Source organism: the organism of the source record quoted next, unplaced genomic scaffold (genome assembly GCF_019419815.1).
Source record: "Pyrus x bretschneideri cultivar Hongxiangsu unplaced genomic scaffold, Pyrus_bretschneideri_v1 Contig63, whole genome shotgun sequence".
Classification (NCBI taxonomy): domain Eukaryota; kingdom Viridiplantae; phylum Streptophyta; class Magnoliopsida; order Rosales; family Rosaceae; genus Pyrus; species Pyrus x bretschneideri.
The window spans coordinates 2,117,538-2,140,581 of record NW_025999802.1 but is presented as its reverse complement, the minus strand read 5'-3'; the positions used below and the strand labels follow the sequence as shown (position 1 = coordinate 2,140,581).

General features: G+C 38.6%; 4 protein-coding genes across 4 annotated transcripts; 1 reads left to right on the top strand and 3 right to left on the bottom strand.

Annotated features, from left to right (window-relative positions):
• Window positions 1–280: 280 nt before the first annotated feature.
• LOC103947093 (auxin-responsive protein IAA32) lies at window positions 281–2,314 on the bottom strand. Its single transcript, XM_018647424.2, has 5 exons — window positions 1,564–2,314; window positions 1,316–1,465; window positions 900–1,148; window positions 711–819; window positions 281–514 (listed from the first exon to the last, which is right to left on the bottom strand). Exons 2-5 carry the CDS (start codon window positions 1,458–1,460, stop codon window positions 433–435), a joined length of 585 nt encoding a protein of 194 aa, XP_018502940.2. The 5' UTR covers window positions 1,461–1,465; window positions 1,564–2,314; the 3' UTR covers window positions 281–432.
• A 142-nt stretch (window positions 2,315–2,456) lies between these two features.
• On the bottom strand, window positions 2,457–6,336 carry LOC103947092. Its single transcript, XM_009357950.3, has 9 exons — window positions 5,839–6,336; window positions 5,627–5,704; window positions 4,473–5,348; window positions 4,197–4,299; window positions 3,737–3,837; window positions 3,447–3,621; window positions 3,100–3,270; window positions 2,922–3,022; window positions 2,457–2,827 (listed from the first exon to the last, which is right to left on the bottom strand). The coding sequence occupies exons 1-9, from the start codon at window positions 6,193–6,195 to the stop codon at window positions 2,768–2,770; spliced, it is 2,022 nt and encodes a 673-aa protein (XP_009356225.2). The 5' UTR covers window positions 6,196–6,336; the 3' UTR covers window positions 2,457–2,767.
• A 145-nt stretch (window positions 6,337–6,481) lies between these two features.
• On the top strand, window positions 6,482–10,941 carry LOC103947091 (elongator complex protein 2). The gene is made up of 9 exons (XM_009357948.3): window positions 6,482–6,666; window positions 6,766–6,853; window positions 6,983–7,068; window positions 7,482–7,635; window positions 7,987–8,147; window positions 8,251–9,250; window positions 9,407–9,624; window positions 9,854–10,031; window positions 10,315–10,941. The coding sequence occupies exons 1-9, from the start codon at window positions 6,508–6,510 to the stop codon at window positions 10,797–10,799; spliced, it is 2,529 nt and encodes an 842-aa protein (XP_009356223.2). The 5' UTR covers window positions 6,482–6,507; the 3' UTR covers window positions 10,800–10,941.
• Window positions 10,942–12,873: 1,932 nt separating this feature from the next.
• On the bottom strand, window positions 12,874–15,764 carry LOC103947090 (ataxin-2 homolog). Its single transcript, XM_009357947.3, has 2 exons — window positions 14,510–15,764; window positions 12,874–14,364 (listed from the first exon to the last, which is right to left on the bottom strand). The coding sequence occupies exons 1-2, from the start codon at window positions 15,721–15,723 to the stop codon at window positions 13,272–13,274; spliced, it is 2,307 nt and encodes a 768-aa protein (XP_009356222.2). The 5' UTR covers window positions 15,724–15,764; the 3' UTR covers window positions 12,874–13,271.
• Window positions 15,765–23,044: the final 7,280 nt, after the last annotated feature.

Here is a 23,044-nt window from a genome sequence, read left to right as displayed (position 1 = left end):
TAATCTACGTATTCTGTTCTATTGACTTAAAAGCTGAGTTTCTTTGTCGGAGACTCGGAATGTATTTGGTCTGTCTAACTCTGCATTCTGTCACTGACCTTTCGGTGTCCTTTGTAGATTGTGATTTTCTCACTCACAAGTCACTGCACTAAACAAACACGATAATGTTTTTCGTCTCCGTATCAGTAATATCGGCGATATCTTATGTGTTATTAGATGTTTTTCACATGATGCAAAAGGCAGGTATAAAGAAATAAATAATTAGTTAGAGGGCTAAGCGTTATTAAAAGTTTAGCTTGAAGCCTATCTTACGATTTCTTGTGCATACAAACATGCTATTGTTGGTACACTATTTCGTAGTCGAAATGGTGTTCCAACTTCCAACGTTAAACTATCTCTAAGAACATATGAAACAACGCGGAAAACAAAAAATTAGTTAAATTTCAAAGGAGGTGAAAGAAAAGCTTGATTCTTTCTTGCAATCCTCATTCGCGTCACACATTCTACAAATTCCCTGTCACAATTCAAAACAAAACTTCAACAATATAGTCTTTAATAAATTGGAAAATCCAATCAAAATTCAAGCAGTTATTTGATAACCATTTCATTTTTAGTTTTTTGTCATCATTTTTTTTTGTTGTTGGAAATAAAACTAAAGCAAAAGCCAAAATGGTTACGAACAAGGTCTAAGTAAAGGATAAAGAACATACTTCCATGGAACATCACCGACAGTTCGCCAATTGTCACCTCTGTCCTTGTAAAAAAGCAAAAACTCGGACGCATCCTGAGATAACCTTAACCCAGATGCAGATTGTCTACCTGAAACATCAATGCACCACTTATTAATTTGTGAGCGTAAAGATCCTCACTTTCTTAGATTATCTTTTCCTCCTACTTACCAAACATGTCTTCCAGCTGAAAGGCAAGACTCGAGTAACCACTGTGATCAGGAATACAGACTTTCCTGCCAATAACAAGCCCATCCATGTTAACCTTCACATAAGCCCTCCTCTCCTTGCTTTGCACTCCCTCTGCTTCTTCGTCGCAATCTTCCGCGACATTTCTCGCGTTTAGAATGCTAGTGTTCTTCAAGTTCAGGTTAGCCTGGGGCCAATCTATCAGACCATCATATCCCTCCAAGCTCACCACTACAATAGTAAATGCAATGTAAAAAATAGAAAACACAGACACATGCGAGTTTGGCCAGTTGGCCTGTCTTGAACCAAGTTCGAATTCCGTTTTCTGCAGATTAGTAGTTTAAAATATCTCTCGTAGAAGAGATCGAAGAAGAAAAAGGGAGGAAGAAGGAACGTACAATGTGCAGATGGATGGTAAGTTTCAGGCTGCAGAGCTCTGAGGCTAAGACCAAGATCAATGATGGCATCATTCTCTTTGGCTTCGTAGTAAACTGACTGGAAGGTTGAAGGACTGACCAGAAAGCTTGATGCATTTGGATCCATTAAATCTGACTCACAACTTAGTCATTACAACATCTGCTACCATATATATATATATATATATATATGTATGTATGTATATATCTATACATGTATGTATACTCACATATTTATACCGGAAGCAGTAGTGAGTAGACATTGTAACATGGAAGACTGAGAGTCTGCTTCCATTACCAATCATTCAGTTTTGTGTTTGCTTATCTACTTGTGCTGCTACAAAACGTGCAGGTACAAGTTAGGAACAAAACACCCCAACGACAAGGGATGGTCTCTGTGATTCTGACAGCATTGGTTAGATTCTGCAACCCAAGCTTGCTACAGATTAAGGGTTTGAAATTTCAGGTCGGAATTCAACAGAAATCGGACGCAGGAGATCGATTCATCAGCTGATTCGACGAACTTATAACGAATTAAAAAACATGCATGTATACGTGTTCATTTCGACACCATGGTATTATCGAAACTCTCTTGTTATTGGCTGCATCTGAAATCTACTACAAAATTGCTGCATGTATACAATAAAACAGTCAATTAAAAGTTATAAGAAAATGAATTTCACTCCAATCTTTGTATGACTGAAAGCGCTTTTAGAAAAAAATATTTCTAAGTTCTAAAAGCACTTGAAGTATTTTTTGCAAGAAACACTAGTTTATGTGTCATCCAGGAAGCACTTTTAAGTGTTTTTCTAAAATTTACTTGCATTTTTACTAAAGATTGGTTTTAAACACATTTTCATCAAAAACGTTTGCAGTCATTTTAAAAACGCTTCCAAATGAGTTCTAAAGCTCTAGTTCTATTTGTTGGCCAACTTCTGTTAAATTCCACGATTGTTACTTTTCGAGGGAACACCAATGCCCTACAACCCACTCCGGCATGCCCTCTAAAATACAAGACATGAAGCTTTCAGATAATAAGATTCTCAACTCCTTACTTGTTTTTCCACCGCCCCATGAAATTTATTGATAAAAGATGCTACTGAAACTGCGGAAGGTCACGTGATGAGAAAGAGACTAATGAAAATTATGAAATAAAACACTTTCGATGGTACTCATACTGAAGAATCTAAGAAAACAAGAGATTGATATACGGCCACGTGGGTTTGCAATCCATAACTTGGTTGCACCACGTAACTATATTCCAGTATCATACAATAATTTTTCGTATTCACTACTTTACTCCTTGCTGACAAAATGTTGAAGGTGATGAACTGTGTTTTGTTGTATAAAAACCTAAAAACCTTTCAAGCTGCTTGTGAAATCAAGCTTACTCCCGTAACAAATTGAAGGGATTAAGTTTCATGGTTTTGGTATTCACGTTGAGTCGTGCTGACAAAGAAATTCGACTATACATGGATGGACCTGCTCCACTGCCTGTAGTTCAGAAACATATATATATATGTATCAATTGAGAACGTCACATTATGGTACCATAAGAGAGGGAGGGAGAGAGAAGAAAACTTCGTACCAATTTTCCTCCGACCAAATCATAATGAGCGTAGTGTGGACCACCAGGCTGTCCGAAGAGTTTATATGTAACCAGGTGCTGTGGAATCAGCTTCACGGTTTCTGGTTCACCAAAGTATCATAAGCGCGAATCACAGAAACTTTAGAGAAAATATAAGCCATCTATGCTGAGATTTTACCTTCAACCGCTTCAGGTGGGCAAATTAGATCCTGGTCTCCGGCAAGTGCCAAAATAGGGACACTACTTTTGTTTATATGATCCTTATACAAATAGGCACCGCTCCTGTCACGTAATCCACCCTTCCGAAAAGCTGTTGTTAACTGCAAAAGAAGTTTTGCGGGTATGGTGCCTGTCATTTGAAAAAAGCACAGAATCACTAATGGTTGACTTCTTGATGAATCAGTTAGAGACATCCATGAAGAGTGGCTCTAGCAACAACTTTTTAAATAACCACCCATCATGATTGACTTGTTGAATTTCTCGAATGAAATTGACAAAGTATATCGTGTCGGGAGGAATGCTTACAAAAGTTATTCAAAACAAGCTTTTTCAACAACTCTGGATGCATCATGTCCTCTGCTGAAATCAAGTTATTGAGCCAAGAGAAAACATAAGGAGGACGGTTTGAGAGAGGATACGTTGCTGCCAGTAGACTTCCTAAAGGAATAGCTGGCACATTGAGAGCCTGGGCGGGATCAGCCTGCATGACAAGTTCCTTAACATTAGTTCCTTAACAATGTTTAAGCTACACTAACAATCACACATTCATTGTAATTAATTTAGAGATGATCTACCGCAACTCTGCATCCACTTACAAGGGGTGTGAGCAGTTTGAGAGTTGACTTTGAAGATGTGTAATCAAGTGATGACGCTAATGTTACAACAGCTGCTAATTGGGACTCTCTTCCTTCAGAACCTGAAAGATGAAATAAATAAAGGAATCAGACTCATATGCTGGAGCGTTTCTTACAAAGTTTTACGAAATGAAAATGGTACCAAAGCATATCAAGGAACCAAAACTGGAAGCATTCAATCAAATCTGCTATCAGTATTTAAGCAAGTTCTTAAGAAAAAAAATTCATAACACTCAACCGGACTCAATTGTACTGGGGAAAGAAAATAACACATTAGAACACCGCGTGAGGGGTAGGAAAACAGCACGTGAATAACCGGTATTCAACCAATCAAGTATCAACAATAATACATAGAGCAGCGAATTCCACCCAAAAGGCAAATAAAGAAAAGGAAATGCATGGGGAAAAAAGGGAATCTCACCACATCGTGAAAGCATTGCGTAAAGCAATATACCACCCATCGAGTGTCCAATAGCCAACAACTTCCCATCCTTTGGCTTACTTTCTGCCATTATATAGTCCATCTGTAAATTAACATTGAAAACTATAAATTCATCATGTAAAAGGAAGGAAAACTATTTGATTCAATATAATAGAAGAGGTACTGTGTGTAATCCAAATTGTGCTTCTTCTAAAGACTAAATTCAGAAAGGGCAATCATATGATAGCCTTCCATCAATATAAATTGTCACCTCACCACAGCAGGTACATCCTCTTCCAAGTAATGGTCAAAGTCCCAATCATATTTCACCATCAATTCAAGTTGTTTCTGGAAATCTTCCAGCGTAGAATTTAAACGCTCTTGCAAGTCAAACAATGGAGGTGAAACCGATCGCTGACCCTCTTCAATGATATTTACAAGCCTTTGACTGAGGTCCTTGATCTGGCTAGCAATACTTGAGTTTTGTCTTGTCTCTAACAGGCCTGAAATCTTATAGCTTATCTCATTAATACGCTCGGATAATGCAGAACCAGCGAACAGTTTTGAAATTTGGTCAAGCAACTTAGCAGCCATGATCGTCGATTGACCTTCACTGAGAAAGCCAGAAATTCTTTCTGACAGCTGCGTAAAAGTTTCTGTCAACTTTGTCACTGATTTTGATTCATCCCCTACAGTTACTATATTTGTAACGTCTCCACTGAAAGCTGAAATCACTCCTTGAGCAGGAACCTCAGTTGCTGAGGCACCAGACTGCTTTTCTGCAGAAAATGCTCCATTAGTGGCACTCTTAGAAGAAGAATTCTCATGTTTTTCTTCTCGAGCAGGAGTCTCAGGTGCCGAGGCAACAGGAAAACCATTTGACTGCTTTTCTGCAGGAAAAGCTGCATCAGTTGCACTCTTAGAAGCTGAATTTTCATCTTTTGCTTCCTGAGCAGGAGTCTCAGGTGCTGAGGCAGCAGGAAAAGCTGCATCAGTTGCACTCTCAGAAACAGCTTCCATCTCTTCAGACCTTTCATGGGCAGATTGCTGAATTTCCTTTTGATCCGATTCTTGCACGCTCAGTCCAGCACCACGAACTTCGAGAACCCAGGTCTCGAATCCTTGCCTAGACATGTAACGCGCAAACGAAGACTGCAGATATGCCACATTCCATCAGCAATCACAAATAAACCAAGTCAAATGCACACATTGACATTGAAAACTCACTCCTTCTAGTGTTCTTTTGCAAAAATTAAGAATAAAGTCGTAAATTTGAGATTCATTACAATTTATCTCTATCATCTGGCTACAAATTAACAACATTTTAACAAGAACAAGAAAAATGATTTTTTTTTTTTTTAATTAGATACATTAATTAAACGATTAATTGAGAGATTAATAACAATTATTTCATGCAAATGTAATGTTACCTCAGGAGAGAGATCATATCCAATGGCGTTGGTCCCCACTCCTGACAATAGCAGCAATGGATGTTTCCTCTGAGGCGCCTGTTTCATTAAACACTCACTCAACCTCAATTTCTCGTAAATTATAAGTATTTATTTCTAAAAATTGATTCATTTAAATCATAATTTTAAAATTGAACAGAAATAAATTCCTTTTTAAAAAGTAAATTTAGTACCTTGGGGCACGGGTGGTATCGCCAGAGCGCGAGCTTCCAATCGGAGTTCGGCACGGACACGTAGTGGAGCTCATCGGCCGTGCATATCGACGGCTTCTCCGGAAGTTTGATGGCGTCGGCCTCTCCTGGGTCGGTGGAGAAGGCTCTGAGCCGGAACGACGTCGTCCAGCACGAGGTCGACAGCGAGAGGACTCGACGGGCCCCGGAGGCGCGCGAGCCGAGGAGGGTGGGGCTGAGGGACCTAATGGTGGATAACGACGGCGATGACGTGGATGACGATGGTGATGGTGATGATAACGACGATGCGTGATGATTCAGGAGAAGCGCGCAGCGAATGTCGTACTGGATTGCCGCCATCTGAAGTTTGGTCTTTTTCGGTTATTTCAGTTTGAATATTTCTCGGTAGAAGCAGTTGAGACGGTGAAGTGTGGCGTTGAACATTTCGCCTGTATACTTTACCAAGCGTAACAGGCCTTGATATATCGTTTTTAGGCCCAATAAGTAAGTCTTTGATTTTGGGCCTCGGCCCATTTTTCTAACTCCGGCCCAAAAATTCCTTTCTTCCTTTCTCTCACTTTTTCCCGGACCAGCAAAAGCAGAACGAGAGCTTCCAACACCTGAAGGCTGAAGCCGCCGTCTATCTGCCAAACCACAGCCAGTTCTTCCACCATGTCTAGCGGAGATGGTGGCGGAGGAGGGAGTGGGGTTGGCGTGAAGGGAGTGTTCATAGGAGCAGGCTGCAACAGAATCGTCAACAACGTCTCGTGGGGTGCTTGTGATTTGGTTGCTTTCGGTGCCCAAAACGCCGTCGCTATCTTTAATCCGAAGGTCCTCTCTCTCTCTCTCTATCTCCCCTTTATGAACCCAGTTTTCCATTCAAACTAATTTATTTATTTAATTTTTTTTATTTTACAAAAATGGCTGCAGACAGCTCAAATTTGGACTACTCTTCCGGGTCACAAGGCTGCTGTGAATTGCACCCATTGGCTCCCAAGTAACAAGTTTGCATATAGAGGTACTTTTTGGGATTTTTCTGAAACAAGTGAAGAAAAAAAGAGAGTATTTTTAGTGTTTTCTGAATTCAAATTTACTGTTTTTAAGTTGTTATTTGGGTTTCTGACTAGATTTTGCCGGATTTCCACAGCTAAACACTTGGACCGGCATTATTTGCTCTCTGGAGATGCTTCTGGTGCAATTATTTTGTGGGAGTTCTCTGTTCTTGAAGGAAAGGTATACTCTTGTCGTTGCCGGTGTTCGTGTTATTGCAAATCTTATTATTTTTGTTGGTGTTTTCTTAAAGTTTCCTTCGAAACTTATCAGTACAGTAGGTTGCATTGAATTGTTGAATGAATGTAGCGAATAGCTAGTTAAAACTGTGTGAAAAGTTGTAGTTTTAGGTCCTCTTATTTATTTCTTAGCTAGTAGGAGGGTTCTAGCTAGCTAAAACTGTGTGAAAGGTTGTAGTTTTTAGGCCCTCTCGTATGTCTCTTAGCTAGTTGGAGGGTTCGTTACTTATTTCAGTTTTCGGAAGTCTGATTACTTCTTAATCAGTTAGTTGTGTCTGAGTTGCGAATATATTTGAAAGAATTGTTTTCTGTTGAAATGTGTTATCTTCATGGACTCTGTTTGCTTTTCCTTTACAGTGGGGGTATGTGCAACAGCTACCTCAGTTGCACAAGAAGGGTGTCACATGCATTACTGGAATTATGGTTTCTCAAACTGAGGCAATCTTTGCCTCTACGTCTTCCGATAGTACCGTTTATATATGGGAGGTTGTTTTTCCATCATCTAGTGGAGGTGAGCCCAAAATTCAGTGGACTAAGTCAAATTGTTAACTTTCATAAGTTTTATAGATATCTAAGTTGATTTGCTTTAGTTCTACACATTTGATTCTACTGACAATGTCAAAGAAGGGGTACAAGACAGGTCATGAAGTGGCAACACCATTCCTTCGAACTCTTCCCTAAATCGATCTACTTAGGTTCATGTTATGGATTTGAAACAACCATTATATAAAAGTTTTAACAGTTCTAAAGCACAAAAATATCATGTTTTTGTAATGAATGATACAGCCAAAAGTTCTCCCTTCACATCAAATGAAAGAATTTCAAAATCAATTGGAAACATGACTTTTCTGAGTTTTTCTAGGTGACTGTGAACTGTTGCATCTGGATTCTCTCTCCGTTGGTACAAAACCCATGGTAGCGCTTTCGTTATCAGAGTTGCCTGGAAGTACTGGGCACTTAATCCTGGCAATGGGAGGACTAGATAACAAAATTCACCTTTACAGCGGGGAGAGGAGAGGAAAGGTAGCATTATATTAATCAATTTTCTGATTTTTTTTTTTTTTTTTGGTTGTTGACATTTTTGTGCCTTAAATAAGTTTTGAATTCTTTTCATATGTACATGTAGTTTGTTAAAGGGTGCGAGTTGAAAGGGCATACAGATTGGATCAGAAGTCTGGATTTCGCATTACCTACGTGCACCAATGGTGAGGCAAGCAATGTTCTACTTGTTAGTTCATCTCAAGACAGAGGCATACGCATTTGGAAGATGGCTTTAAAGGGGTCTTTGGACAGCAACCAGAGTGCTTACCGGAAAGAAAAAGTGAGCTTAGCATCTTATATCGAAGGCCCTGTACTTATAGCCGGCACAACATCATATCAGGTATCGTTGGAATCTCTTCTAATTGGACATGAAGATTGGGTGTATTCAGTGGAGTGGCAACCCCCATCAAATGCATCTTCCGAAGGGATTGCCTACTGTCAACCCCAAAGCATCTTATCTGCATCTATGGACAAGACAATGATGATTTGGAAACCTGAAAAGACATCCGGTATCTGGATGAATGTTGTTACTGTTGGAGAATTAAGTCATTGTGCTCTAGGGTTTTATGGCGGCCACTGGAGCCCTAATGGAGATTCAATATTAGTACATGGATATGGTGGATCTTTCCATCTTTGGAAAAATGTCGGCACTGACTATGAAAATTGGCAACCACAAAAGGTTCCATCTGGCCATTTTGCAGCAATAACAGATATTGCATGGGGAAGGTCTGGTCAATACTTGCTCTCAGTCAGTCATGATCAGACAACTCGAATTTTTGCTCCTTGGCAAAATGAGGCGTCTCCTAGGGATGAGGAGTCTTGGCATGAAATTGCACGCCCTCAAGTTCATGGTCATGATATTAGCTGTGTGGCCATCATCCAAGGAAAAGGGAACCATCGATTTGTCAGCGGAGCTGATGAGAAAGTTGCCAGAGTGTTTGAAGCTCCTTTGTCTTTCTTGAAGACATTGGGTCATGCCATTTCACAAACGTCTAACTTTGCAGATGATCTCCAAGTTGGTGTTCAGATTTTGGGTGCAAATATGTCTGCTCTTGGGCTATCACAGAAACCTATTTATGTTCACGGTAACTCTCTCTCCTCTCGCCCTTCCTTCTTTTCTAATATTAATGTGGTTTTTCTAGCAAGTATCATTCTTTTTTTTTTTTCTCAATCAAGTTTTGTAAATTAGGAATAGTTTTTAAGGGCTTAATTTATTTATTGATTTTGTTTCTTTTTGTCAGCTGAGCAGCATACCCCAGACAAGAATGTGAAAGATGGCCTCGACACACTTGAAACCATTCCTGATGCAGTTCCAGTTGTGTTGACTGAACCTCCCATTGAAGATCAACTGGCATGGCATACACTATGGCCAGAGTCGCACAAACTTTACGGTCATGGGAATGAACTGTTTGCTCTGTGCAGTGATCATGACGGGAAGCTTGTTGCTTCTTCATGTAAGGTATGTGGAGTCATTGTACTTGCTGTGATAATAACGGAAACATGGATAATCTTAAAAATTTCTTAGGCAAAACATTGCTCTAGAGAATGGATCGGACTTAGACTGGTGGATAGATTGGAGGAAATTATTTGATAGTACCGAAAGAATTGTAAATCATTTGAAAGTAAGGCGTAACAAGAATAACTTGTTTCATAAGTTATTGTTGTACTAAACAATGATTATGTTGCAGGCCCAATCAGCAGCGGTAGCAGAAATATGGCTATGGCAAATTGGTTCATGGAAAGCAGTTGGTCGCTTGCAGAGTCATACTTTGACAGTGACACAAATGGAATTCTCTCATGATGACAAATTCCTGTTGGCGGTATCAAGGGATCGCCAGTTCTCCGTATTTTCAATCGATAAAGCAGGTACGCTTTAGTTTAAGCTAGGGGAAAGGGATCCTCTTCGGATCCCTTCTTCCTAATCCACCAAATCAGGGAATTCGTACCGTTGAAAATTGATCCAATGGCTGAAGTTATTATTGGATCAAATTTCAATGGCACGGATTCCCTAATTTGGTGGATTAGGAGGAAGGGATCCTCTCCAGATCCCTTCCCTAAGCTAGGTACTTTCACTGTTACCAAGTTATCACCTGTCAAAAGATTGCTAAGACTTTCCGTGATACATAGTTCTTCTGATATCTCTGTTTAGGCACCGATGAAATTAGTTACCAGCTCGTAGCGAAGCAGGAGGCACACAAAAGAATCATATGGGCATGCTCTTGGAATCCACACGGCTACGAATTTGCCACAGGCTCGAGGGACAAGACAGTGAAGATCTGGACAGTGGAAAATGAATCTTTGGTGAAGCTGCTCACGACTCTTCCCCAGTTCAGTAGCAGCGTCATGGCCCTATCTTGGATCGGTCTTGATCGCAAGAGCAACGATGGGCTCCTTGCAGTTGGAATGGAAAACGGACTCATTGAATTGTGGAATCTCTCCGTTAAAAGATCTGATGCTGGAGTAGCAGGCGCAGTTGCTTCCCTTGTCGTACGGCTTGATCCGTTGATGTGCCATGTCTCTGCTGTAAACCGTTTGGCATGGAGAAACTGCAAGAATGAAGATTCCGGTAGCTTTCAGCTCGCTTCTTGCGGGGCAGATCAATGTGTGAGAGTCTTCGAGGTTAACATTAACTGACCGTATTTATCGTTTTTTGTAGATGTAAAATAATTCTTGTAAGGGCCAATATTAATTTACCAATTCTAATGTAAGAGCGAGAAATGTTATTTAGACACGCAACTTTGTTGAAGCACTATTTAATACAGGTGGGTTAGTGATACTCGTGTTTAAAATATCTACACAATTGTCGATTTTTCCATCGAAACATTTGAAAAATTAAAACTCGATATGAAAAGGGGGTGAAAAGGAAACTTCACCTTATATCGGCGAGATATAGGTTGCGGCAATTTTCTGTAGTGAATTGGTAGATGTCATCTATAATTATTAATTTTCCTACATCTTGCCGGTACGAGAATAAGTTTCTCTTTTCATATTTATCCGATTTTTGAACATTTCAACGGAAATATCGATAATTTTTACATATTTAAACATTGGATATAGAAAAATCAAATGAATATTAATGATATTTACCGATTGACTACATAAAATTTGCCGAAACCATTGCAAATTTCAAACTTTTGATTTTTTTTCTAATTTCGACTAAATCTAAATGAGTTGATCTAACAACATTTTTGAAAATAGTGGGCCCCTCAATCCACATTATTGTCTTTGCATGATACTAAGTAAAAATCAAATAAATCTCTTCCTCTAGTGGGAGCCATTGCAAATCGGATCAAATCCAAATCGAATTCCAAAACAAAAGGATTCTTGTTGTATATGAATGCGACATGAGATGATGAATTGATGGCGCCAATTTCTTCTGGCAGACCTTTCTCCTTCACAAATAAATAGTTATGCCCCATCTGCCAAACTGGGAATCAAAATACGATATTTCACATATTCTTCATGTTGAACATTGAATATTGAGAGCGTCAAATTCCATGGTCCCTCCCTCTTTCTATATGGACTTGCTTGATATTCATCGCAAAATGCGCTATTCCAATCTCAACTACGGGTAGAGAAGTAGAATTCAAAGATAAGGATGGCTGAACATATTCTCTTATCTCAAACTAACTCACGTCTACTTCAATCAGTTATTTTAGCAATCACAAACTACTGCTAAAAGTATTGAGCTACTTGTCTTTGCTTGGACTGGAGTGAAAACAACAACTTTGGCACCATGTGTCAACTTAAATTATAATCATAATAGTACAAGTAACTCAGTAATCGCTCTCCCATCCCAAAATCAAACCACAAACCTCGTACTAATGCCGGCCGTTTAATTACTAATTAACACATTAATTACTAGGTTAAATCAAAACAAGAAGAATCTAAAACGCACTGTGTCACTGTGATCTGCCGAATATCATGCACTTTTTGCTAGGGGTCAATTTCGATCTGATGAGATTAGATGATTGTGGTGGATTTTATGTTTTTGTTCTTTTGGTCGACATTATTTTATTTTTTGTTTGTTTGTTTTGGGAGCCAAAGTTTTCAAATTTTGACAACATCAAATGTCATTGTCGATTGATGTTACACAATTCCACATAAGATTTGTGTCCCCATCCCACCAGATTCCATTAACTTTAAAGCCAAATTCTACATCATTTGGTGGGGATATATCCAAATTAACATTCATTAGCCAGGGCTTGTTTTGAAATGGAGTGGTGGGAAATGGATCACTAAGGGCTCCGTTTTTGTAAAGTGCTTTTTAACAATAAAAAAAACGTTTCTAAATATGTTTGACAAGATAATAACGATTAAAAGTTAAAAGCGACCCTAGTTTGTGGAGGAAAATTAGTGGCAATTGGACTGAGATACGACCCGGACTCGGGGGGTTAGTAATGGGGAATCTTGACAATGGGCGAAAAACCCAATTCGAGAATATTCCGTGAGTGAAGAAGGGCAATGCGGTTGTAAAGCTCTTCATCGAGTCGCAATCCTGACAGAACTCGAGGAAGAAGTCGCAGCTGAATTTATGCCAACAGTAACCATCAAATTACTTGTAACAAAAGCACTTAAGAGCAGAAATGTTCCCTCTCCCTCTCATCACAAAACTGCAATTGCAGTGGCTTGCTTCTGCTGAGAAATTGCAATTGAGCGACGAAACATGTATGTCATGCTCATCAAATATCTACTAAGCAACACAATATAAACAGAAATCTGTTTGTTACTTATAAAACATTTATTCAGAAACCCGATCTGCACAAGCACACAATATTTATGTTTGGTTGAGTTTTCCAGCTTTTACAGTATATAACTATAATCCCAGAGACCATCTTTTCATATTCCTATCCACTTCTCTTGCATGAAGACGACGGCGGCGGCAATGGAGCAGCAACCATGTGACCTTACAAGAAAGAAGAAGAAGAAGACGACGACGACGACCACCAAAGTTTCCTTATTATCTATCACAAATACATACCATAACCAATTATACCAATACCAAAGCCAAAGACTCTAGAAACAGATAAATAAACTTTAAACATAAAAACCAAAGCCTCCCACTTTCCCAAAATTGTTTCCTTCTCCAGGCATTGTTCACTTCCCTCATCTCTGCTGCTTGATGTTGTCGGTGGGAAGCTGAGCAGAGACTTCTGGCAGCACCCTGGCGGCCGCAGATGTCATAGTTTGGTACTGAGAAGGCATTGAGGGCGCCAGAGGTTGTGTGTAGTATATCTGCGCATGAGAGGGATCAGTAGCATATTCATAGGCATAACTGGCATTACCCCCGGAAGAAGGAACGGCCGATTGGGACGGATGGTGAATTTGGGTGGGGTAGCCGACATATTGCTGCTGATGCTGAGCAGAAGGGACTTGAACAAGAGGTGGAGCTGCTGTGGTTGCCGTTCTGTACACCCCTGCTGGGGCAGCCATTTCTGGTTTGACAATTTGGGCATTCCTCATCTGGCTGTAAGCCGCGGATGAGGAAATGGCAGGATTAGGAGGCGTTTGGGAGTGGCTTGAAGGAATAGGAGTGGCAGAATCACTGATATTTGATTGCTCAACTGGCAAAGTAGTGTAAGGTTGTGGCGGCCTCGCAGGCATGTAATAAACTTGGTATTGCTGCTGCTGCTGATCAAGCTGGGGATGATGATGGTGGTGCTGTTGCTGCTGGGGCGGATACACCGGGTAGTACGCCGGAATGGGGACCGAACCTGGGTGGTGCTGGATGTAATGTGTTCCAGCGTGTATAAATTGATGTGGCTGCTGTGCTTCTTGTTGGTGGTGTTGCTGTTGTGCTTGTTGGTAGTGTTGTTGTGCTTGTTGTTGGTGGTGTTGCTGTTGTGCTTGTTGTTGGTGGTGTTGTTGTTGTGCTTGTTGCTGGTGGTGTTGCTGTTGTGCTTGTTGTTGGTGGTGTTGCTGTTGTGCTTGTTGTTGGTGGTGTTGTTGTTGTGCTTGTTGCTGGTGGTGTTGCTGTTGCTGCTGCTGCTGCTGATGATGATCGAATTGCGATTGCAAAACGTACCCAGAATCGTGTACCTGTTGTTGCATCTGAATCCGAGTGGTTGGATCGGAAAGATTTAATTTCGGATCAACGAGGTTTGCCGGAAACCTGGCGTTTGCAGAGGGGATTTGAACTACTGGGTCTTGATAAATTACAGGTTTTGGGCGAGACATGGCATTTGATAAACTATTGTCACTGCAGAATTGAAATTATAACCCCCAATTAATCACTTGATCATCACCCCAAACAACAACTTAAGAGCAATTTAAACAATCAGATTACTAAAAACAGAAGTTCTAAATGACTAATCAGGCTAATTATTGAGAACAATTAGGCATACCTTGAAACTGAATCTGGGGAGGGCAAATCAATAACGCCACTAGATTTGGGCTGCTGAGACTGAGGAGGCAGAGTCAGTGGCTGAAGCTGAGGCTGCGGTGGCGCTGGTTTCCGGTAACCAGCTGGGGCGCCGTGATCGGATCGCTCATCGTCCGAAACTACGCGATTCAAGTAATTGGTGGCCGTGCTCAGCGGCGCGGCGGATGCCACGATGGTAGTGGGCATCTGAGGAGGCGATGAAAGGACCGCGAAAGCACCGTCGTCTTGCTTCTGCCCAACACCACCACCAACAGTCATCTGAGCAAACTGCTCTTCAATCCCCATCTTCTGATCCTGCACTCCAATCCCGCCTCCACCTCCACCGCCGCCGCCATCTTCCACGTGGACCCGAATCGGCGGCAAGTTCGCAAGCAATGGCGACGATGACGTGGACCCAAACGATGAGGAGTTCTCAAGCATCGGCGAATCGGGGACAGATTGAACGTCCTGCCCGTTCCCACCGCCGGCACCTCCGCCCTGTTTGGCATTCTTGCCATTCGCAGGAACCGAAACCTCGACGTCTCTCGAACCGGAGTCCAAATTATTGGCAGCACCGCCGGAAATCGAATCGTCGTCGAGACCCAGCAAGCAGTTGACGGAGGCGGAGTCGGAGAAGCCCCGATTGAGCATACCGGACGCGCCATTGAGCGCGTTCAAGAACCAGTCCTCGGACTTATTGGCTGAAATATCGAGAATGGGCCCCATCGATTGCGACGACTCGGGCTTCAGGGGGAAGAGAAAGAGACGGAGTCGCGAGGGTTTGGACGAAGCGCCGCTGTGGTTGGCCGTGCGGTCGTACTCGTCGATCATGTTGTCGAGGTCCTCGTCGGTGGTGAGGGAGATTAAGGAGTCGAGGTCCTCGCTGGGGAGCTGGTACTTGAGGGTGAAGGGTCGGCCATTGAGGAGAGTCTTGGAGAGACGGTCGGAAAGGTCGGAGAGGGAGGTCTGGCGGTCGACGACGACGATTCGGGTGTCGCCTCCGACGTAGCATAGCGACTTGTCGTGGGGGCGGGGGACGATGTGGCCGCCGTAGCTGCACATAAGGCGGAGCCTGGTGGTGGGGGGTTGAGGCTCGTCCCATGAGTCGGTGTTGCGGGAGCGAGGGGAAGAGTCGAGGGAGTCGGCGTAGTTGAGGTGGTGGGATTGCAGCGGGGGCGCCGCTGGTGATGGGTCCATAGCGGCGGAGGAGTGGAGTGAGTGAGAGAGTATTGTGGGGGTTTTTTGGTGGGTGGTGGTGGTTTATAATTTCACTCTTCTTCTCCTTTTGGGGGCGGAGAAAGAGAGGAGAGAGAAAAAGAGGGGCTGACGAATGGGGAGTGGATGCTCTTATAGTTACTCCACACCTGGTCTGCTCTCCTCAATATTCCAGCTGTTTGCTTTTTCTTTTTTTAATTTTTTTTGTATATTTCGTCTATTTTTTAAATATTAATTTAGTTTATTTGTTTGGAAAATGTACTAAAAAGGGGGTTTTGGGTTAATTATTTGGATTAATAATGTTAGGTAATAATAAAATTGTGAACTTTTTTATGGGGAGGAGGGAAAGAGGGAGGGAATTGTGGGGAAAAGGCCAAGCTGGAAATGAAACTGTGTACTAGTCCAGATGGGTTGACAGCTAGTAAACTGATTGGTTCCAGTTAGGGTCCATGAGAAGAAAATTTTAATTATGATAAGAACACGAGTGGTACATCACATGTTATTATGTAAGTGGTGAAAATTTTTATTTTTTAAGTTATTAAATTTTTAACACACATATCTCATCATTTGTATAGTGACACGTGATGTACCAACTCGTATGTCAGTCACATTGAAAAATTTCTCATCGACCTGAGGAAGCTCATGTGGGATCTGCTGCACCCAAACTCACAGTAGTCCTATGAAAATCATATTGAATGTCCAATCCCATAGCCCTTGACTATTTCTATTTTTTAAACAAACGATTTTATTTATACTAAGAGGGTGAGAAAATAAACCAAATATCATATAAGCTAATAATAATGTGGTTCAAAATTCTCTTTGACAAAAAATAGTTGAGCTTGCTCTAAAATGATTATGAACGCACAAAATGAATGGTTACACTCTTTTGACAACAATAGCCAATTAGAAATTTACGTAGAAACGACCGTCACATAATACTATTAGTGTCATTATATTTTAAGTATTATCGTGTTAATAAATAAATAAAATATGGATTATAACATGAGTAAATTATAAAATTGCATAGTGATGCAATGATCATACCGAAATATTTTATCACAACTAAGTGACCACCAAACAAATGCGTCTAATTTAGTGGCTATGTATGTATTCAAACTTAGAACCTCAGCAACAACATAGTGGGCAGAAATTGCTTTTATATCAATCCTCAACTGATATGGATTGATTCATATTTGGAAAAGCAAATTATTTAAGAAAAACTAATGAAAATAAGTTGAAAACTTTGAGTTTTAACGATAAACACAAAATAAAAAGTAAAGTGAATAGTATCATGATTGACTTTTTAGTGTAAACATGTGATTTTTCGTTTGATTGAACAATACCGAAACTTTTCTTTAAAGTTCCTAATTATTTACGTCATAAAATTAAATTATTCACAATTGCACAAATAGAATCTTTTGAAACTTTTTTGTGGCTCCCTCTCACACAAAGTCACAATTCACAAAAGGCAACAAGTGTATTAAACGCGTATTGAAGCCTTGAATTATCCAGGGCTTCATTCCGATCAGGAAGTGATTAAGAAATTAAATGCAAATCCCGTAACGCACCACCCACGGGTGACGTAATCATTCCTCACTTTTTCTTACTTGAAAAAGATCACCGATCGGCCGAAATCATAGAACCACGCTCATCCCTGTTGCACGCGCCATAACGCTTGCTGGGATTGGCCGTCAGCTGGCAAAACCTCGTATTATTTGCAGGCGTGGGCGAGAAACGCGAGGGTTCACTTTACCAGGGGCAGCCATGAGGACTCCCTGCTGTAAAGGGTCGACGTTTTGCAATTGCCGGAGGGAGTTTACATGTTTGCCTGTTAGAATCTGGTGCTCCCGGGTCTACACATCAAGCTTTTTGCTTGCGTTTTACGCCTCCAAGTTTAGCAAAAAGCGTGATTTGTTCTACTAAAATGGTAAATTCCTTCAAAATATTCGGTATTCTTATTTGTTAATAATCTAATCAATGGTTAATCCTTAATCAAAGAATTGATGGAAAGTTTCAGTAACTAATTGTAGCGAATATTTTATATTATTATCCAATCACATCTCATTTCTTTCAAAGATCCATATGATTGAATATTTAAACTCATATTTTCAGTCTAATCCTGAAAAAGAATCAAATTAGGGTTTACTCCCTTCTTATCTTTTACAAGGATAAACTTTTGCTCCCTTCATTGTCAAAGACATCACAAACACACTATGATCTAACGAACCACCTTATTTGTTTTACAAACGCACAATTTTCAAAAGCAAGGAAATCAAATTTTTGAATCATCGACTTTAGTCTGGTTTAATTAAATTTAATTAAATTTAAAATTGAAAACCTTAAAATTTTTGCAATCAGACGTTTAAAGAGCATTTATACAAGTTTCGGCGATCATCCATTCATTTCTCCTTCTCATATTCTCAAGAAGAAGTCGAAGGAATTTTCCAAGAAAATACAATAATGATTAACAACAATAACTTGTCAACAAAGACAAGGTAGAGCATGAGTAATGAAAATGAAATTCGTATCGTAACCCCACCTTCATGAGTCATGATGTAGATGACGTTGCACAGTTCTTCTTTTCTTAGCCTAAAATAATTGAGGATAGGCATACTATTTCCAGTCAAATTCTAAATCATACAGTACTAAATTATTTTGGGTAGACTTTATGTATCGATCCGGGGGGTAAATTTACCCTACCAAAGGACTGGTCTATTTAGATACCGTCCACACACTACACCCGTTGAATATTAACCCTATAAGTTGCTTTTTTCTTTTAATTGTTTTTTTGGCTTAAATGTCAAAATGATTCATGTGTTATGGTTATATGGTCAATTTAGTCCATGTTTGTCTCTGCTAACCAATTAAGAACATTTCATTCAATCTATTTTAAAAAATTCATAAGAAAAATCATATGAGAAATAATTATTTTTTCTCTTTACAGAAAAGTGCAAATCAATGAGAAATAACATATATAATAAATAAAACTTCCAATCTGAAAAATGATTAAGTTTGTGACATAGAAAAGAGAATGGATAATGTTAAGGAGGAGGTCGAAGAGTTGGCAGAAGAATAATTTTTCTTTTAATTTATAATTTTTTTTACAGAAATTAAATGAAAATGTCTTTAGTTGACTAACGAAGATAAACATAAGGACCAATCATTTTAACATTTAAGCCCTTTTTTTGGAAGAGGATCCTAAAATCCTATAATCGTGACGGTTCATCGTACATCGTGCGATCAGAAATTATTTCAAAATTTAAATTTAAAAAAATATATAAATACTTAACAAAAACTGACCGTACGATATACGATGAACAATCACAATAATGGAATAACCAGAATCATTTGCCGAATCCTTTTCCTCTTTTTTTTATGCAAACCCTATAAGTTGTGAAGCATAAAGGAATATGCACCCTACAATTCTACGATAATTATTTAGCTTCATAGGCTTACTTTAGCAGGATTCGGTTAAGAATAAGAGGGACCCACCTTGAGTGAAATCCCTCTTTGATGACGTAACCCAAGAGGGTTTAGAAGCATACCATGTTGTTTTGACAAAGGGAGAGTATTTTACTTCTCGAAAGATGATGTCACATTCCTTAAATATTTTGATGAAAAATATTAATCTATTCACAGATTGATGGTAATTTATAAATAAAATTAATAAAAATAATTTGAAAACTTTAAATTTTAACAATAAATATTGTATATAGTAAAATGACTGGTCTATTTAGATATAGTCCACACACTACACCTATTGAATATTAAACCAATAAGTTGCTTTTTTCTTTTAATTGTTTTTTAGCTTAAATGTCAAAATAGTCAATGTGTTATAGTTATATGGACAATTTAGTATGTGTTTGTCTCTGATAGCCAATTAAGGACATTTCATTCAATCTCTTTTAAAAAAATCATAAGAAAAATCATATGAGAAATAATTACTCTTTCTCTTTACAGAAAATGCAAATCAATGAGAAATAACATATAAAAGAAACAAAACTTCCAATCTAAAAAATGATTAAGGTCGTGACATAGAAAAGAGAAGGAGTAATGTTAGGGAGGAGGTCGAAGAGTTGGTAGAAGAATAATTTTTCCTTTAATTTATAATTTTTTTTACATAAATTATATGGAAATGTTCTTGGTTGACTAAGGAAGATAAACATAAGGACCGATCATTTTAACATTTAAGCCCTTTTTTTGGAAAAGGATCCAGGTTCATCGTACATCATGAAGTTAGAAATCATTTCAAAATTTAAATTTTAAAAAAAAAATATAAATAATATTTAACAAAAACTAACCGTACGATAAATAATGAACAATTACGATCACATAATCTCTAAGATCATCGCCTGATCCTTTTTTTTTCTTTTTCTTTTTTAATTTTTTATACAAACCCCGTAAGTTGTGAAGCATAAAGGAATATTCACCCTACAATTCTACTAGAATTCTTTAGCTTCATAGGCTTACTTTAGCCGGATTCGGTTCAGAATAAGAGGGACCCACCTTGAGTGAAATCCCTCTTTGATGACGTAACCCATAAGGGTTTAGAACCATATCATGTTGTTTTGACAAAGGGAGATTATTTTACTTCTCGTACGACGATGTCACATTCCTTAAATATTTTGATGAAAAATATTAATCCATCCACAGATTGATTGTAATTTATATGTATCAAACAGCTTGACGGGCTACCGTAACAATATTACTTGTTAGTATAATTATTAATTTGTTTGATACATTAAAAGAGACTTTAATTAAATAATTTTTAAAAATATAATATTTAAAAATGATGATAAAGAAATAAACATTTGAATACCGACGTTTATATGTATAAGTAATGACACGTTGTCGAGTGAAAAGAAATAAATCTTTACATATACAAATACAAGGAGAATAATATTATCGAGAACAATTTATAGCATGCAATGTGACATATTGGTGTGGATAATGTGGCGCATCGCACCGCTTTCCAGCCCACCCATATAAATATAATAACACTACCCATCTTAATTTATTATTTTATTTTTATAAGATAATGGAAGCAATTTTCTTAATCTAAAATGAAGATAGCAAGATTGGAACTCTTATGATCGTGAGTGTTAGAAAAATAAATATAATGCACAAATTTGTTCCAAACCAAAATATAATAACAGTTAAAGTAACAAACATTTTAAATCTGAAAGTATGTTGAGGTCGTGATCTAAAACTGATTAATAATATATAAATAGTGCTATTTCTTATAAGTTTTTTTTCATTTTTTTAGGTTAGATGAGACAATTTTTCACATCCTCGTAGAACCGATTCATTATTAACTTTTAAAATTAGATGTTTATATTCTAACATAGTATTTGATAAAGAACACGGATTATAAGTTTAACCAAACCTACCAACCATACAACCATCTGGAATAAGCTAATAGTAGTAATAGGGATAATTATTGCCCACCACCTTCCTTTTTTTTTTTTTTTTTTTTTTTTTTTTTATTTTATTTTATTTGAACAAAGATATTATCTAGACTAATAGGTGGGGGAAGTGGGTTAGCAATAATGTGGTTCAAATTCGTCTTTGCAAGAATCGAATCTAAGACTTTTTATTACAAGTGAAGATGAATACTACTAGACCATAGTACAAAGTGGCATTACGCATCACTCTTAAGCGATGGTGATGTTCACACTTTATTTATCACCTGTAGACGAAATATGTGTAGTGAATAGACATAAATCTTAAAATTTAAACTTATCCAATAATAATAAATAAAGTGATGAACATTACCATTATTTTAAGAGTGTCGAGCAAAAATGCCCCCATCAACAGTTAGGTAGGGGGCCACCCACTTTTTGTTTACAAATTAGAAGGTTACATTATTGATGTAGGCGAAGCTAAAGTTGGAGGTGGATAATATTTCAAACGGCATAAGACATACACTAGATTTTAGCATGAAACCACCTACTCGTGGGGCTTTTGTATTTTTCCCATTTTGTTTATGCTTAATTTCTAAGGGATAAGGTAGACTAATAAATTAGGTGTTAGACGCAAAAATAAAATGGCAAAATTCGGGTCCTTTTGGCGTTTAGGCAAACCTCTCGTGGGGGAATATTGTTTACCTAAATATTGTGTACCATTGCTCTGAGCTTGGACTCCTTTTTAATAAGAAGATGATTTTCGTTGATTGATTGTTACTTTTTATTGTGAACAATGTGACGCGCGACATGGATCAAAAGTAAGTTGCATCTTAAAACGTAATGAGTAAAGTAATTCATCACGTCGAGACCTTTTGGGTGAATTGTGCTCACCTGGTTTCGTATGAATAAAATATTGTAATTTGCAATTGAGATGTAATAAGTAATTTGGCATGAATAAAAAGTAAGTCATAACCAAGACGTAGTAAGTAATTTACTACGTGAATGCTACTTAGAAGAGATATGGTATAATCAATCATATGTGAGTGCATGAAACTAGCACATTATGTCTTGTATTTATTATTGCTTATAGTTGTGCTAGCGTTGGCTGCACGTGCAGTAGCGCAATCCCTTTTGGGATATTTTGGAGGGAAACGGATCTTTTCCGGATCTCTTTCTCATAATCCATCAAATTAGGGAATCTGTGCCCTTGAAATTTGATCTAACGGCTACAATCATAAGCCCAATTTAAAAGTTATAATAACTTCAGCCGTTTGATCAAATTTTAACGGTACAAATCATTTGATTTGGTGGATTATGAGGAAATGATCCGGAGATGATCCTTTTCGTTTTGGAGTGCATGCTCAAGTGCTCAACAGCCTCGTCAACGTTCACCACAGCTGAGACTAAGACTATAGAGGCAAGCATTATGTGTGTTCAGTTTTTGGGTTAGAAGCCCGAGATGTCGTCGTCGAGAGATTTTTCAGTGTGATCGGTACACAGAGTTATACATCACGTATTACAACACAAATGGTAAGATATGTGTGTTAAAAAATTAATAACTTAAAAAATAAAATTTCTCACCATTTTTATAAAAACACGTGATGTACCACTCATATTTCCGTTCCAACAAAAAAATTTCATTGTCGTCAAAGTTTACACAAGGAAAGTGCGACCCCGATTTCCAGGTTGGAATTCGGAAGTTGGAAACTTGGAACCCTTCTTCCTCTTTTTCTTTTTTACTTTGTTTCCTAACCACCCACTAGCAATTTCGCTTTCCTTTCCACACAGGTTTCTAATGACCGTGGAGGTTTATTGACGTCATAGTATGGCCAGTCATGACGCCATTCTGTTTCCGAGTCATACCCTAGTTCCTAATTGCATTAGTGTCTTCTTTTTTT